At 42.9% G+C, this 13,158-nt stretch overlaps 1 protein-coding gene across 4 annotated transcripts in view; it reads right to left on the reverse strand.

Moving 5' to 3' along the window:
* The window catches only part of ESPL1 (extra spindle pole bodies like 1, separase), a 52,844-nt gene that overhangs the window by 23,402 nt on the left and 16,284 nt on the right, over window positions 1–13,158 (reverse strand). For all 4 annotated transcript variants that reach the window (XM_083169594.1, XM_083169596.1, XM_083169593.1 and 1 more), the window contains exons 13-19: window positions 9,453–9,572; window positions 9,016–9,187; window positions 7,603–7,731; window positions 7,340–7,496; window positions 5,695–5,804; window positions 4,565–5,532; window positions 975–1,356 (exon numbers count right to left, since the gene is read on the reverse strand). In XM_083169594.1, the coding sequence (XP_083025720.1) occupies window positions 975–1,356; window positions 4,565–5,532; window positions 5,695–5,804; window positions 7,340–7,496; window positions 7,603–7,731; window positions 9,016–9,187; window positions 9,453–9,572 (2,038 nt within the window). The remainder of the gene's footprint in view (window positions 1–974; window positions 1,357–4,564; window positions 5,533–5,694; window positions 5,805–7,339; window positions 7,497–7,602; window positions 7,732–9,015; window positions 9,188–9,452; window positions 9,573–13,158) is intronic.

Genomic DNA, 13,158 nt, shown 5'->3' on the forward strand with positions numbered 1-13,158 from the left:
AAATCCATTGGGGGAGGGGCTGAATCATGGTGATATAGAGCCTTTTTCTTGACAGTAAAGCTGGGTACACACCTAAAGATTTCTGTCCAATCTATCTGGTGGGATCAAAAACCTGGAAATGTAGGGGAGCAAATGACTGTTAAAAATTTGCTCCCAAGCATTGGAAAACAGACAATGGTTGGTCATACAAATTGGTTAAATTAAGAAATGTATCCAAGCAATTATTTTTGATGGTTATCCAACATTTGGGAACCAATGTTTATTGTAATTTGATCAGATACATTTCCTAATGTTGCCTAAACTATGTTTGCTTGTTTTCACTCTGAGGAGAATTAAAAGAAAACCATTTAGAAATAGGTTTGCTGTTGCTACAGTTACTGTAGTTTTGTTTGCGCAATAATATCCTGTTTATTAAATGGAGAGCTTTGGTTAATGAGGCGGCAGACCATAAACATTCGCTAAATACCAGCAAGAGCGCTATTAATAAAGGGATTGGTTAAATCCGGAACGTTCCGGACCAACTTAGTCCAGCAGTGATTGTACATGTCCGTATTGTACCGGTCATCTCCAGGTTTTGTATTACGCTTTCTTTTTGCCATTTGTGTTAGTAACTACACCTGAAAAATCAATTAAACACTTTATAGGCGGTATTCAATGTCGGCTGCTATTTCCGACAGGGGTGGCGATTAGGTTTAGGGAACGCACCCTCAGAAGGTCTGCACCAAAACTTCTCCACACTTGATTGAATGACCTGGAAGACACTGCCAGAGATTCTGCTGCAAGGCAGGAGCAGATATGTCACTGCTTGACCACCATTCATGTTGACAGTCATGTCGACCTTTTACACTACACCCAATATGCCTAATGTGCATTTTAAAACATTGGAAAGGGTGCGTGCTTATGTGAACGCATTAGTATGTCTACGCAAGTGAAGGGAAACATTTTAATATTTTGCTAAATTTCCAGTTATTCACCTTTTGGAAGTTTCTTCTCCTCTGTATCAGAAGCTCGCAGCTCATCAATACTGAGATCCAACACACACTCCGGTTCCTCATCGATTGCTCTCAAAACGTCCACCAGAGGCAAGTCCAGCTTTCCATTTTGGCATTGTTTCTGTATCCCAGGAGAGCTACTCTCTTTCGAAGCTTTCTTTGTACTTCCTCTTCCTTTCCTTGGTCTGTTTTTTGTGTTTACCTCTTCCTCATCAGATTCGGAGACTGCGGGATTTGCAACACTCTTCAATCTAGCCCTCCCTCGAGATCCAGGATTTGGGCGTTCATTTCGCTTTTTACCATTCCAAGTTGGATCAGTGTCTGTATTATCTGCCATTTCTAGGTCACTGTCACTAAAATCAACCTGAAAGAGACAATGAGCGAGATAGCGGAGATCACACAGCGGTCTCAGTCCTTTCTCTGTGTAAATACAAGTAAGTTACTTTCTGTTTAGAGCAGTACAAAGCAGAAGACATGCAACATTTGTCATTCGCTATAAAAGGGCAACCATGATTTACGCACTACAGGGGCAACCATCTTGTGTCCAGCTAAAACACCCAGAACACAGCATTAAAATTTACAAACAGACCTAGCAAAGTAAATACAAAGTTTTTAAAAATACTGTAATGTTAACGTATTTTATTTAAATGACATGATAGTGACACCATGAATCATGGTATCGCAGAGGAAACTACTGCAATAGGAAAGAAACAGCAATGACGTTAATTTACAGTAGTTGGCATTTGCCTTGTCCGATTTGCAAATCTGCATAAGTCTACACGTTATGTTTATTGAATGCTTTATAAAGAAACAAGTTTTGCAGCTGTCCGCACCCAAGCGGTTTCTCCATTTTCACTGCACCAAACCAAAATTTGTTCTTGCCTGCAAAATCCTTTTTCCGTAAGTTATGGTGGATACTTGAAACTGTGGGTATGAGGAGGACTGTAGAACCTGGGCACCAAAGAGTTAATTTTTAGAGACGTGCAGCCCATGGCTCCTTCTCCCATTCTCCTCAGAGACCAGTATAAAACTTAACAAGCCAAGGTTTAGGGTTAGGCAAGAAGAATGTCACACGAACACACAAGTACCAGAAAACTAATCTTACTGCATTCTGGACAGAGACCCAGTGCCCAACAGGGAAATGTAGTCCATGGCAACCTGAAATTTGGCACTGAAGAGATGGCTGCCTGGCGTTTTACACCACTACAGCTCCCAGCGCCAACGGATAGACCCAGCTTCAGCATGCAGGTAAAAAACGCAGGAGACGTATATGAATGGAAAGCTCCATATAAACACAGGATGGGCAGGATTCACGAATGGCCATGCTTCCAGGTATACATGGCATATGAGCAGGATCCTATATAGACCACACTCATACTGCTGAGCTTCTTTCCTTACTCGGATGCCGAAAAGTCCAAAAGGAACACTGCCTAGGTTTAGAGGTTCCCAAAGGAAGGAAAGCAGATTTAGACAGTGATAGTGGCAGTGGCAACAATTTTGTCTAATTCCAGGCCTAAAAGCATAGTACCTGAGAAAGGCAGAGCCCCTAAATCTGTATTAGATTCAGCATTGGCCTTCCAGGACCTCTGGAGGCGAAGACTCCCACATCCAAGGCTGCTTCACTTAAGAATGAGCCCGCTTCCTTGATGTTGTCCACTAGGGATAACATGTCTGCCCAAGGAGTACCAGCCTGTAAACACTCAGCTACGAAATCAGCCCAGGCTCGAATAGCCATGGAATACCATGCAGCAGCACGGGCTGGACTAACAGCAGTACCTGCATTTATGTAAATGGCCTTAATAGTTTGTCCCAGCTTATTAACTGGATCTCGTAAAGATGTCACATCAGGAATCAGCAAGGTAGTGAATGAACCAACCCCGGGATGTGAGCATTGAGAAGATGAAGGCAGTTTATGCTCCTCTGCGAGTGGGTAGAAGGAAGCAATTTGACAGGACACAAAATATTTTGTTTGGGTGTATCCATGCTTCCTGAAAAAGCTCATCCAGCTGAGTGAAATGAGGAAACACAGCAGGATCCTTCTTTTTTTTTTTTTTTTTTTAAAGAGGAACCTCTGAAACCTGTTATGTATCAGAGTCCTTAATCTGTAACACCAGTCTAATTTATTTAATTAGACCATCAACAATGGCCTATGTCAAATGATCCTCCTGTGTAGAAGAAACGTCCTCTTCAGGGGGTGAGACAAAGAGTTCTTGTCTGACAATTCATCAGACTGAGAATCTTCTATATAAGAAGTCTCAGAGGCCTCCGGGAGACAGAGGTATCAAGAGTGCTACAAAGAAGTCGATACCAGGACCAACCCCTGCATAGAATGGAACAGACCTTGTACACAACACAGGTTCAGACCACGGAAGGGGGACCAGAAGGTAGATGTACTGGTGGTGTAGACAAGTTGGGAGACTGTTGAGAAGCTAGTTCCTTCATTGTTGAAGACAGGGAGACAGCCCACTCTGGCTTGCAGGAATACGCAGCCCCAGAGGCAGACACACCTGGAGCATCCGCAGAGCAGCGGTCACAGATACCAATACGGCCCTTCTCCATAAAATGAAAAAAGTTTTCTGTGCAGAATGTGCAAGTGTACGTGTGCAGTGCACGTGCATTTTCTTGTGTGGGGCCCTGGCAGATGAACCTTTTAAAGGACATCTTGCTGACAGAATAACAAGTTTTCGGCTATAAAAAAACTCGACAAACACACACAAACACACACACACAATAGATGGTGCAGGAAGAGTGGATAAACCCCATACAACTAAACACCAATAGATGCTAATAGGGGAGGAGAAAAGCACACTTGGTGGGAACCTGGGTCAGGCTGCGGCCGAGGGGTTGAGGGCAGAGCTACAAGGCCCTCGTGGAACCCCAGGCAACTGTTACTAAAGTGGCCTGAAACAGCTATAAATCGCATCACTGCATGGCCGCCGCCGGAGTGTACCGCTTGTTGGTTCTCCGCAGAGAACAGATTACCTGTGCCTCTATACCTGGCTATGGCTCCCTCAGAGTGCCCGGAGGTGGCTGGTGGGAGCGGCTGTGAGGTCCCTACACCTGCCACCCAGGGGAGATGCAGGAGCAGTCAGCCGCCGCACTGCTACAGCAGTGCCAACAGTCCAGTGTTACAGAAATAAAAAATAATAATAATTAAAAAAAAAAATTTAAATTGTCTTCAGGCAGGTGGTTGTTAAACAAGGTTGCTTTTGCTTGGAACTTGATTAGTGTTGCTAAAAGGATATTTGTATGTGGATATTATTCTCCTGCAAACTTAAGAGCTTTTAACTTTTCTTCTCCAGGTAGACTACCACAGTAATGTGGGTCCATTAAGTGTGATTTAAATAAAATAAAAAAAAATTAATAATATTTAAAATCATGTGATTAAAAATGAGGAGGATTTAATTCAGCACATCCTGCTATCTAGAACCTCCAATATCATCCTCGATGTGAAACAGAATTTGTACATTATTCAGGTCTGCTTTACAAATCTACTCTCCTAGTAAGGTTGATCTTACTAATCAGTTCTGCACACTGTAAAACATAGGTTGTGTTAGAAGATCTGTACTCACCTTTAACACTGTTCGAGTGTTACGTCTTCGAGGTGCTCTTGGCTCTAAATGTGGCATGGGGGACTCCTCGTAGACTGTGATAGAACCCTTTTTACGAACTGTGGCTACAGCAGGCTTTGCTTGGTTGGTTAAGTCCTTTCGCACAGGTGTTTGAATCTTTGCAGGTATTGATGGAAGGAAAGAATCAGAGTCCTCCTGAAGATCTAAAAGGTTTTGGGATCCAATCCTCTTCTTGGTAAGAGTATTAGAACCAGCCAAATTGCTTGAAGATGTGAGACACTCTCCCCCCTCTGCTTGTGGCTTCCAGCCCCAGATCTGCGTGAAAACATCTGCAATGCAGCCCCCATGCTTAATAGCCAGTTTATAAATAGAGTCCAAGGCTTTAGCTAAGAGAAGACTTGCCAACCAATGCTTTGGAAAAGTGGCGGGGCGTGAGGAAACAAATCGCAAACCGTCGTCTAAAGTCCCTTCAGGCAGATTAGTAGATGGACTCAGAGATACTATAGCCTGGTACACTCTAGCTGTGAGTTCATCGGTAATGCCCAGAACGCCAGAATTGAATTTTTTTGTACCGATAATTCCTATAAAGATCTCAGAGAAGCGGCGGTTTATAGACTGACAACGCTTCAGAGCGTTAGACAACAGTCCACGGCTTTGGGGATCATTCTCTGCCTGAGCAACCTGCCACCTAGTACAGAGCAAAGACAGTATGAGGTCAGAACATAAGGAACACGTGCACTCTGTGGTGTGTGACACAAAGTCCGGAAGGGTCTTGGTAGAAGATGGCGGTGCCGTTGGTGACTCGGGCTGTTTCATTAAATCTCTTGTTTTCACAAATTGAAACTGCACCCCTTTTAGAAAATCATCTGCTGGAGGGGTAATCTCAACGGTCTTCCCTTTCTTTTTGGATTGCTTCCCTTTAGAAAGCTTTATCTTCACTTCTTTTTGCTGAGATTTTGCTGTGAAATCTAAAGGAAAAAACAAAAACAAAAGCAGTGACATTTTCACCTCAAGTCATACATTACAATAACAAAGCTGTTCTGTATAATGAAAGTAACAATGAAATGTGGTTCCTGATACATGCACAAGTAAAACATCATTTTAATACAATTCAATAAAAGAGGACTTACCAGTACAGGATTCCATGAGGAAAACAACACATTGCAAGTCGTCCTGACAAAGCTGGGCCTCAGCACGGAGAGTCTCCAGTTCTGCCTTCCTAACTAAGAAGTCTGCGCAGCTGTATGGAGAAACATTTCCAATTATTAGGAACAGATTAACATAAAAAAAAAAAAAAAAAAAAAAAAAAAAACGCCACCAAAATTTCTATGTTCTATTATTAATGGAAAATTTCTATTGCAGCCAACTAGTAAAAAATGAGGCATTCATACACAATTAGCCAAGGAACCATGGTTGAATATATTTTATATGGGAGGTTCTTTAAGTGTATATAACTTGTTTGTCCACTCTCCAATTGGGAAATACCTTTGTAACATAGAAAAGAAGATAGCAAGATTCTGAGAGACCACCATTTAAAATCGTAAACATCACATCAAAGTTCAACACCCTGACACTTTAATATCACTATAGAAAGAGTATTTGTACATATACTCATGATTCTAGTACACAAATACACATATGTTAAAGGGTGATGTTATTTATATAAAAAAAAAAAAAAAAGGGTGAAAAAAAAAAAAAAAAAGGGTGAACTAATAAAAGGCATAGCACTGCTATTGAAAATTTCAGTACATAATCTAAAATTGTGCTGAACAGTTTTTAAATTGGTTTTAAATATGATCTCGTCCAGACAGTTGCCTTTATTCCTGATACACATTTCTAAGTTGCTTTTTGAAGTTTCGCACCACTTGGTGGGTCATTTCCAGCATTTCTGCTGCAATTTCCCAGTAAGCTCACTTTCATTTGTCTGGTTACATTAACAAGCAGAATTTTCGGTACTTATGTATTATCTGGACTCCCATGTTAAATGCACCTCATTTTTTCATACCCCTACTATCCAACTACGCATAGAGTTGATTTTATATAGTGTGGCGAGCGCAGCGAGCCACCGTGCCCGGAGCGTGGCGAGCCCCACGAGGGGACGCGGTCTCATAAGAAAAACGGGAGTCCAGATATTACATAAGTACCAAATTTTCATTACGGAGCAGAAAAAAATCCTCCTCCGCTTCATAATATGTCAACAGGGCCTTCTGAAAGCGGAGGTCTACAAACATCTACCAAGAACCATTCATAAACTGAAGGCTGATATAATCCAAGAAACGATTATATCATTTAAAACAGATTTAAAATAAAATTTATACCATGTACTTTTTTTTTTTATTATGGGTTAAGATTTTGTGTAGCATTTACCACATCTTTTGTTAACCTTTAAGATCTGGGAGTTTCCCTTTGCGCCTCACCCTGTCCAAGGCAAACTTGTCTACTTTTCAGCAGCTGCATAATACCACCCTAAACCACTTATAAATTGCACGAAGCACTGATGTCTGTTGCATGAAGGATGCGGTCATATGCTTTGACAATGATGGTGTCTGAGAAGCTTGATATTTATTTAATTGAGAAAATAAGACAATTACAATGGGCAGTTCCTATCACAGAGTTAATTTAAAAAGAAAGAAGTCAGATAAATTGTAGCAGCCATTAGTTTACAGTAGAGTTATTTAATTCTGCAAGCATTTCCCCTCTAACATTACCAGTTATCATGACTAAATGTAACTCACCATAAAGTGCTAGAGAAGGTACAAGGAGGCCGATACTTACTGTCTCATACTGTGCAGGCTCTTGGCTAATCTTAATCCCTCAAGGCAGAAGGACTTGGACTCCGAAACACTGCCAAGACGGCTGAGGGTGCTTATAAGATCCTGGGAGCAACTTAACAAATCAGCAAGTACCTGCCATTTCTGGAGAAGGTTCTCTCCTAATTAGTTGTAAGAAAGAAAAAATTAGGAGTCAGGCTCTGCAATCCCAAATCACTGACTGGTCACGCTTGCATCTCCCTTTTACACCGACATGGATTATCGTACCATTATCCACAAAACGCACTTCAGATGTAGCCTTCGGAGTGGACAACACATCATTTCCAAGTAGAAGAAGAACAATGCTTCTAAGCAACTTGTGAGCTTCGGTCAAAGCAGTCTCTGGGTTATGCCAACCTAGAAGTACCAAGGTAGACAGCTCTAGGTATTAAAGACAAGGTTACACTGAAAATCATACAAGCCGACTGTTTAAATCTGTCTACCATCCTTTGGCTGGCAAATAAGGCAATTAAATATTAAAAAGAGGAATGTCACTTAAAAGAAAACAATTATGCCTAGCTAATTAAGTTTTATTAGATAGCTCATTATTCAAATGTTCTGCCTGAAATCACTTCCTTGTGCATAACCCGCCTTCATTGGCAACATCTAGCCATGTAAAGATGCTCCGCAGTCTACAGTGTTCCCATGGTAACAGATGCTGCCAATTAATTTGTATCATGCACAAGTTACATTATAAATTGCAGTACGTGTTACCTGTTCAAAAATTCTGCCATTCAGGCCTAAAGCTAGGATAAAAGATTTTGGCCAACGATTCTATATTCAAACCGCGCAAAGTAAAGCAGGAAAGAGGCTACGTATAGCGTACACACTGCGCAGTAATTGGTTAGTTCTAAACAAAACCTTTGATTCAAAATGGTGTTGCAGATCGTGCCCCTAGATCACAGGTTCTCAAACGAAAGGTGCGTACACACGTACAGATTTGTCGGTCTGATCTATCTGGTGGGAACAAGAACCTGGAAATGTATGGGAGCATATGACAATCAAAAATGTCCACCGAAATGCAGGAAAACAGAAAAAAATATATGCTTTGATAAATTTGTTATATCAGAATGATTTAAACAATTTGTCAGACTGATCACTATCTGTTTCCAAGCGTTTGGGAACAATTTTTTGATTGTCATTTGCTCCCATACATTTCCAGGTTTTTGGTCCCACCAGATAGATCAGACAGAAAAATCTGTACGTGTGTACGCACCTTTAGGACTACACCAAGTTCATGTTTTCCACGTCACCTGTGGATTTTTTAAAAGGCCAGCTGGCGATACAGTGCTCCTGCCAGGTGACCTGAAAAAATGTGAATGATAAAAAAAGTATTGATCCATATATTTGTCATGCTGGCATGGGATTTGTTGAATGTGTACCTAGCTTAAGTCCTATATGAAGTAACAGTTCTTTTAAAGGCTGCATGCATCTAAAAGACAGACAGAACTATACAATGGTTTCAACATTTACTCAGGGAAGAGAGGACACTAGATAACAACTAAGCCCTAGTGGTAAACTTAGGTACACGAAGCATGAGATAGATCTGGAAATATACTAAGGTAGAGGGGGTAAACTTCAGTTTAATGTGTTAATAACAAATTAAAATTAAAGAGACATTTAAGATTAACATCAAATTACCTTGTGTGCAAAGTTGCTTGTAAAGATCTGGGTGTAGAATGGCCGGGGGAAGCCTAAGAAACATTGAGAGTTCCTGCAAAACGTGGACTTTTAATAGGTACCAAGCTTTGGAGGACTTCTGTAGAGATGGGTGCTGAAGTAGGCTCACAAGAAGTTCCACTCCTGTTTTAACCTGCAAATTCCAAACAGAGGACCGGTCACACACATTTACTTTCCTACTCTAAATGGCAAAAAGCCCACCAACTATGCAGAGCATTGATCTTCTATGAAAAGCACTGTAAAAAGGAAAGTTAGGAGCAAGGAGGACCAGGGTATAATTATGATATCTTCTAGAAGTGTAACATGACCAAGCATCTTTTACCACATACTGCAGAAGTGTACTATACGGTTTATTACAGAAATATACCCCAATAGTAGGACCTGCAAACAGGTTTTACCTGGTTTGTAACCCGGAAGAGATGACTGCGGAGAAGCTGGCACCATCGCTCAGCCAACATGTAACTTTCACTGGCACTGTCTGCACACTGCAGAGCTGCTTCTGCCTCTTGGAGAGTGATCTAAGGAAAGAAGTTAAAATGACAAATGAAAATAAGGACCTGTCTAAGCATTGACTCATTAGAGCCCAAATCATTCAAATTTCCTGCCAGGTCAGAGCCAGTAGACCAATGCATCTTCTCATGGTCTGCAGGCTCTGGCCTGGCAGCCCTACTGTACCACCATCAGCTGTAAGTTGGTGGAGTTGTGGGAAACACAGTGAAACATTAAGGTCAAGGGCAAATTAGCAGTTCCTACTTTACACCTTGTCAGGGTGGCAATAAATTTCATGTCCATGAAACAGTTTTGGCAGCAGCGCTGGTGACCTAGTGTCTTTGGTGGGAGTTTCACAGTTAGACATAGTAGGGAAAACAGGTTTGGAGGGAGTTACTCCACCTCAGGTACTCCATAAACCGAATGGCTAGCGAAGAGAAAAAAAAAAGGAGGACAAGGTTTTATTTTCTAGCCGGCGTCTCACACACATTGAGACCCGGACGCATTCGCAGTTTATCGATATTTGGGCGTGGTCCTCCAGATTGGAAGGAGTTAAAAAAAAAAAAAAAATTATATATATATATATATATATATATATATATATATATATATATATATATATATATATATATATATATATATATATATATATATATATATATATATATATACACACACACACACACACACACACACATACACATATATATATACACACACACACACACACATATATATATATATAATTTTAATACCTACCGGTAAATCCTTTTCTCTGAGTTCTTATGGGATACAGGGAAGTCGTTCATAACGATGGGGGAAAAGAGGGTTTCCGTAGGAGACAGGCACATATAAACTTTTATACAGGGTGTACTGGCTCCTCCCCTCTGCTCCCCTCCCATCTAGCCAGTTAATAGAAAACTGTGCCGAAGGAGAAGAACAATATGAGAGGAATATGTGTAATATGTAATGTGGTGAGATTCATCCAGCACACCCAAACAAAGGTTCAACAAACCGATACCCTTGTAGTGACCACAAACACGTGGAAGTTTCAGGGCCTTATAGTATGTCAACTATTGACAACAGTTGTAACACGGTGTCCCAACTGGGACAACTTTAGAAACAATGTCACCTAAGTGACAAACACACTCATGAACAGCTGAGTTGCATGACGTAAATGATAAGGTTATACTAGTAACCTTCACCCTTGGTAACCGTCAAGGAACCAGGGTAATGAAAGGACCCAGTAGTGGTCCACAGCTCACCAGAGTGAGTAAGGCAGAACTCCGCACAGAGGCGGGCACCCTGTATCCCATAAGAACTCAGAGAAAAGGATTTACCGGTAGGTATTAAAATCCTATTTTCTCTTACATTCTTATGGGATACAGGGAAGTCGTTCATAACGATGGGGATATACCAAAGACATCAGAACGGGCGGGATTGTGCGGAGAATGCCGCAGCACCGCTTGTCCAAACTGAGTATCTTCAGTGGCCAAAGCATCAAATTTGTAAAACTTGACAAAAAAGTGTGTTGGCCTGATCATGTAGCGGCTCTACATAATTGTAAGGCCGACACTCCTCAGGCAGCCGCCCAGGAAGTCCCCACTGAACGAGTTGAGTGGGCTTTCACCCCAGCAGGCATAGGAAGCTTTGCTACCACATAAGCCTGTTTGATGGTTGCACAAATCCAGCGTGCAATAGACTGCTTGGAAGCACAGCGCCCGATCTTTTGGGCATCATATAAGACAAAAAGTCCTTCAGTCGAAGTCCTTCAACCCGAACCACATCCAAAGCTGTCGGCACCTCAGACTGAGGGCCAGTAGCAGGAACCACAATTGGTTGATTCACGTGGAATGCTGACACCACCTTGGGAACAAAACGCGGATTAGTGCGTAAGTAATTCTGCCCTGTCTTCATAGAAGATCAAGTAAGGGCTCTTGCAGGTTAACGCCCCCAGCTCAGAGACCCGCCTAGCCGAGGCTAAGGCTAATAAGACCACCGTCTTCCATGTAAGATATTTTAAATCTATCTCCTGCAGAGGTTCGAACCAGGAGGATCGAAGGAACGTCAGAACTACATCCAAGTCCCATGGTGGAGTTGGGGCCACAAAAGGAGGCTGTATGTGCAAGACGCCTTGTAGAAACGTCTGCACTTCAGGTATATTAGCCAGCTTCTTTTGGAAAAAGACAGACAGTGCAGATACCTGCACTTTCAAGGAGCCTAAAAACGTAGGCCCAGATCCAAGCCAGATTAAAGGAATCTGAGGAATCAAGTTTAAACTCCGCCGGAGCAAACTTCCATTGTTCACACCATCCTACATATCTCTTCCAGATATGGTGGTAATGTGCAGCCGTTACCAGCTTCCTAGCACTCGTCATGGTCTTGATGACTGATGTGTGAAATCCTTTTTCTGTTAGGATCTGCCGCTCAACCTCCAGGCCGTCAAACGAAGCTGCTCTAAGGCCTGGAAGACGCACGGACCTTGCATGAGCTAGTGGGTTCCCCCACCGAGCCACCAGAGCACTGAACACCTGGTGGTGTAGGCTCCATTCCCCGGGGTGAAGCTCGTGGCGACTGAGGAAGTCGGCTTCCCAGTTGTCCACCCCGGGTATGAAGATGGCCGACCGAGCCTGACCGTGACACTCTGCCCACGACAGGATTTTTGTTGCTTCCCGCATGCAGGACCTGCTTTTGGTCCCGCCCTGCCTGTTCAGAAATGCCACAGTAGTGGCATTGTCTGATTGGATGCGGACCGCATGTCCGCTGAGGAGAGGGGCCGCCTCCAGGAGTGCATAATACACTGCACGTAACTCCAAGTTGTTGATATGGAGACGTGTTTCCAAGAGGGTCCATTTGCCCTGAAAGGACTGACCCAAGGTCACAGCACCCCATCCCAGGAAGCTCGCATCCGTGGTGACTAAGACCCAATCTTGGATGCCAATTCTTCGCCCCGCCAGCAGGTTGGGCGTGTGGAGCCACCACTGGAGTGACAGTCTCGTCCGAGACGAGAACACAATTTTCCTCTGCATCTGAAGATGTGAACCGGACCATTTGCTCAGTAGATCGAGCAGGAAGATCCTGCTGTGGAACCTCCCGAATTGGAGGGCCTCGAAAGAGGCCACCATCTTTCCTAAAAGGACAATGCACTGATGCACTGACACCTGGGGTGTTTTCAACAAGTTTGTGACCAGCTGTTGAATGGCCACAATCTTCTCTTGTGGCAGGAACACTCATGATAGCCGTGTCTAATACCATCCCCAAGAACAGGAGTCTCTGAGAAGGGATCAGAGAGGACTTTGCTAAGTTTAGCAGCCAACCGTGACCCAACAGGGTCTGCATGGTAATCTGTAAGGCCGCCTGCAATTCCTCCGACGACTGAGCCTTTACAAGCAGGTCGTCCAAGTATGGTGTTACACAGATTCCTTGTTTCCTGAGAACCACCATCATCTCCGCCATCACCTTGGTGAATATGCGCGGGGCTGAGGACAGGCCGAACGGCAGTGCGCGGAACTGATAGTGATCGTTCAACAGCGCAAACCTCAAAAACCTGTGAGGTGGTTGTTTTGCAAACTCCAACTTGTAGCCGTGCAAAATAAGACCCCCGTACCCAAGAAT

This window comes from Crinia signifera, chromosome 2, assembly GCF_055691185.1.
Source record: "Crinia signifera chromosome 2, ASM5569118v1, whole genome shotgun sequence".
Classification (NCBI taxonomy): Eukaryota; Metazoa; Chordata; class Amphibia; order Anura; family Myobatrachidae; genus Crinia; species Crinia signifera.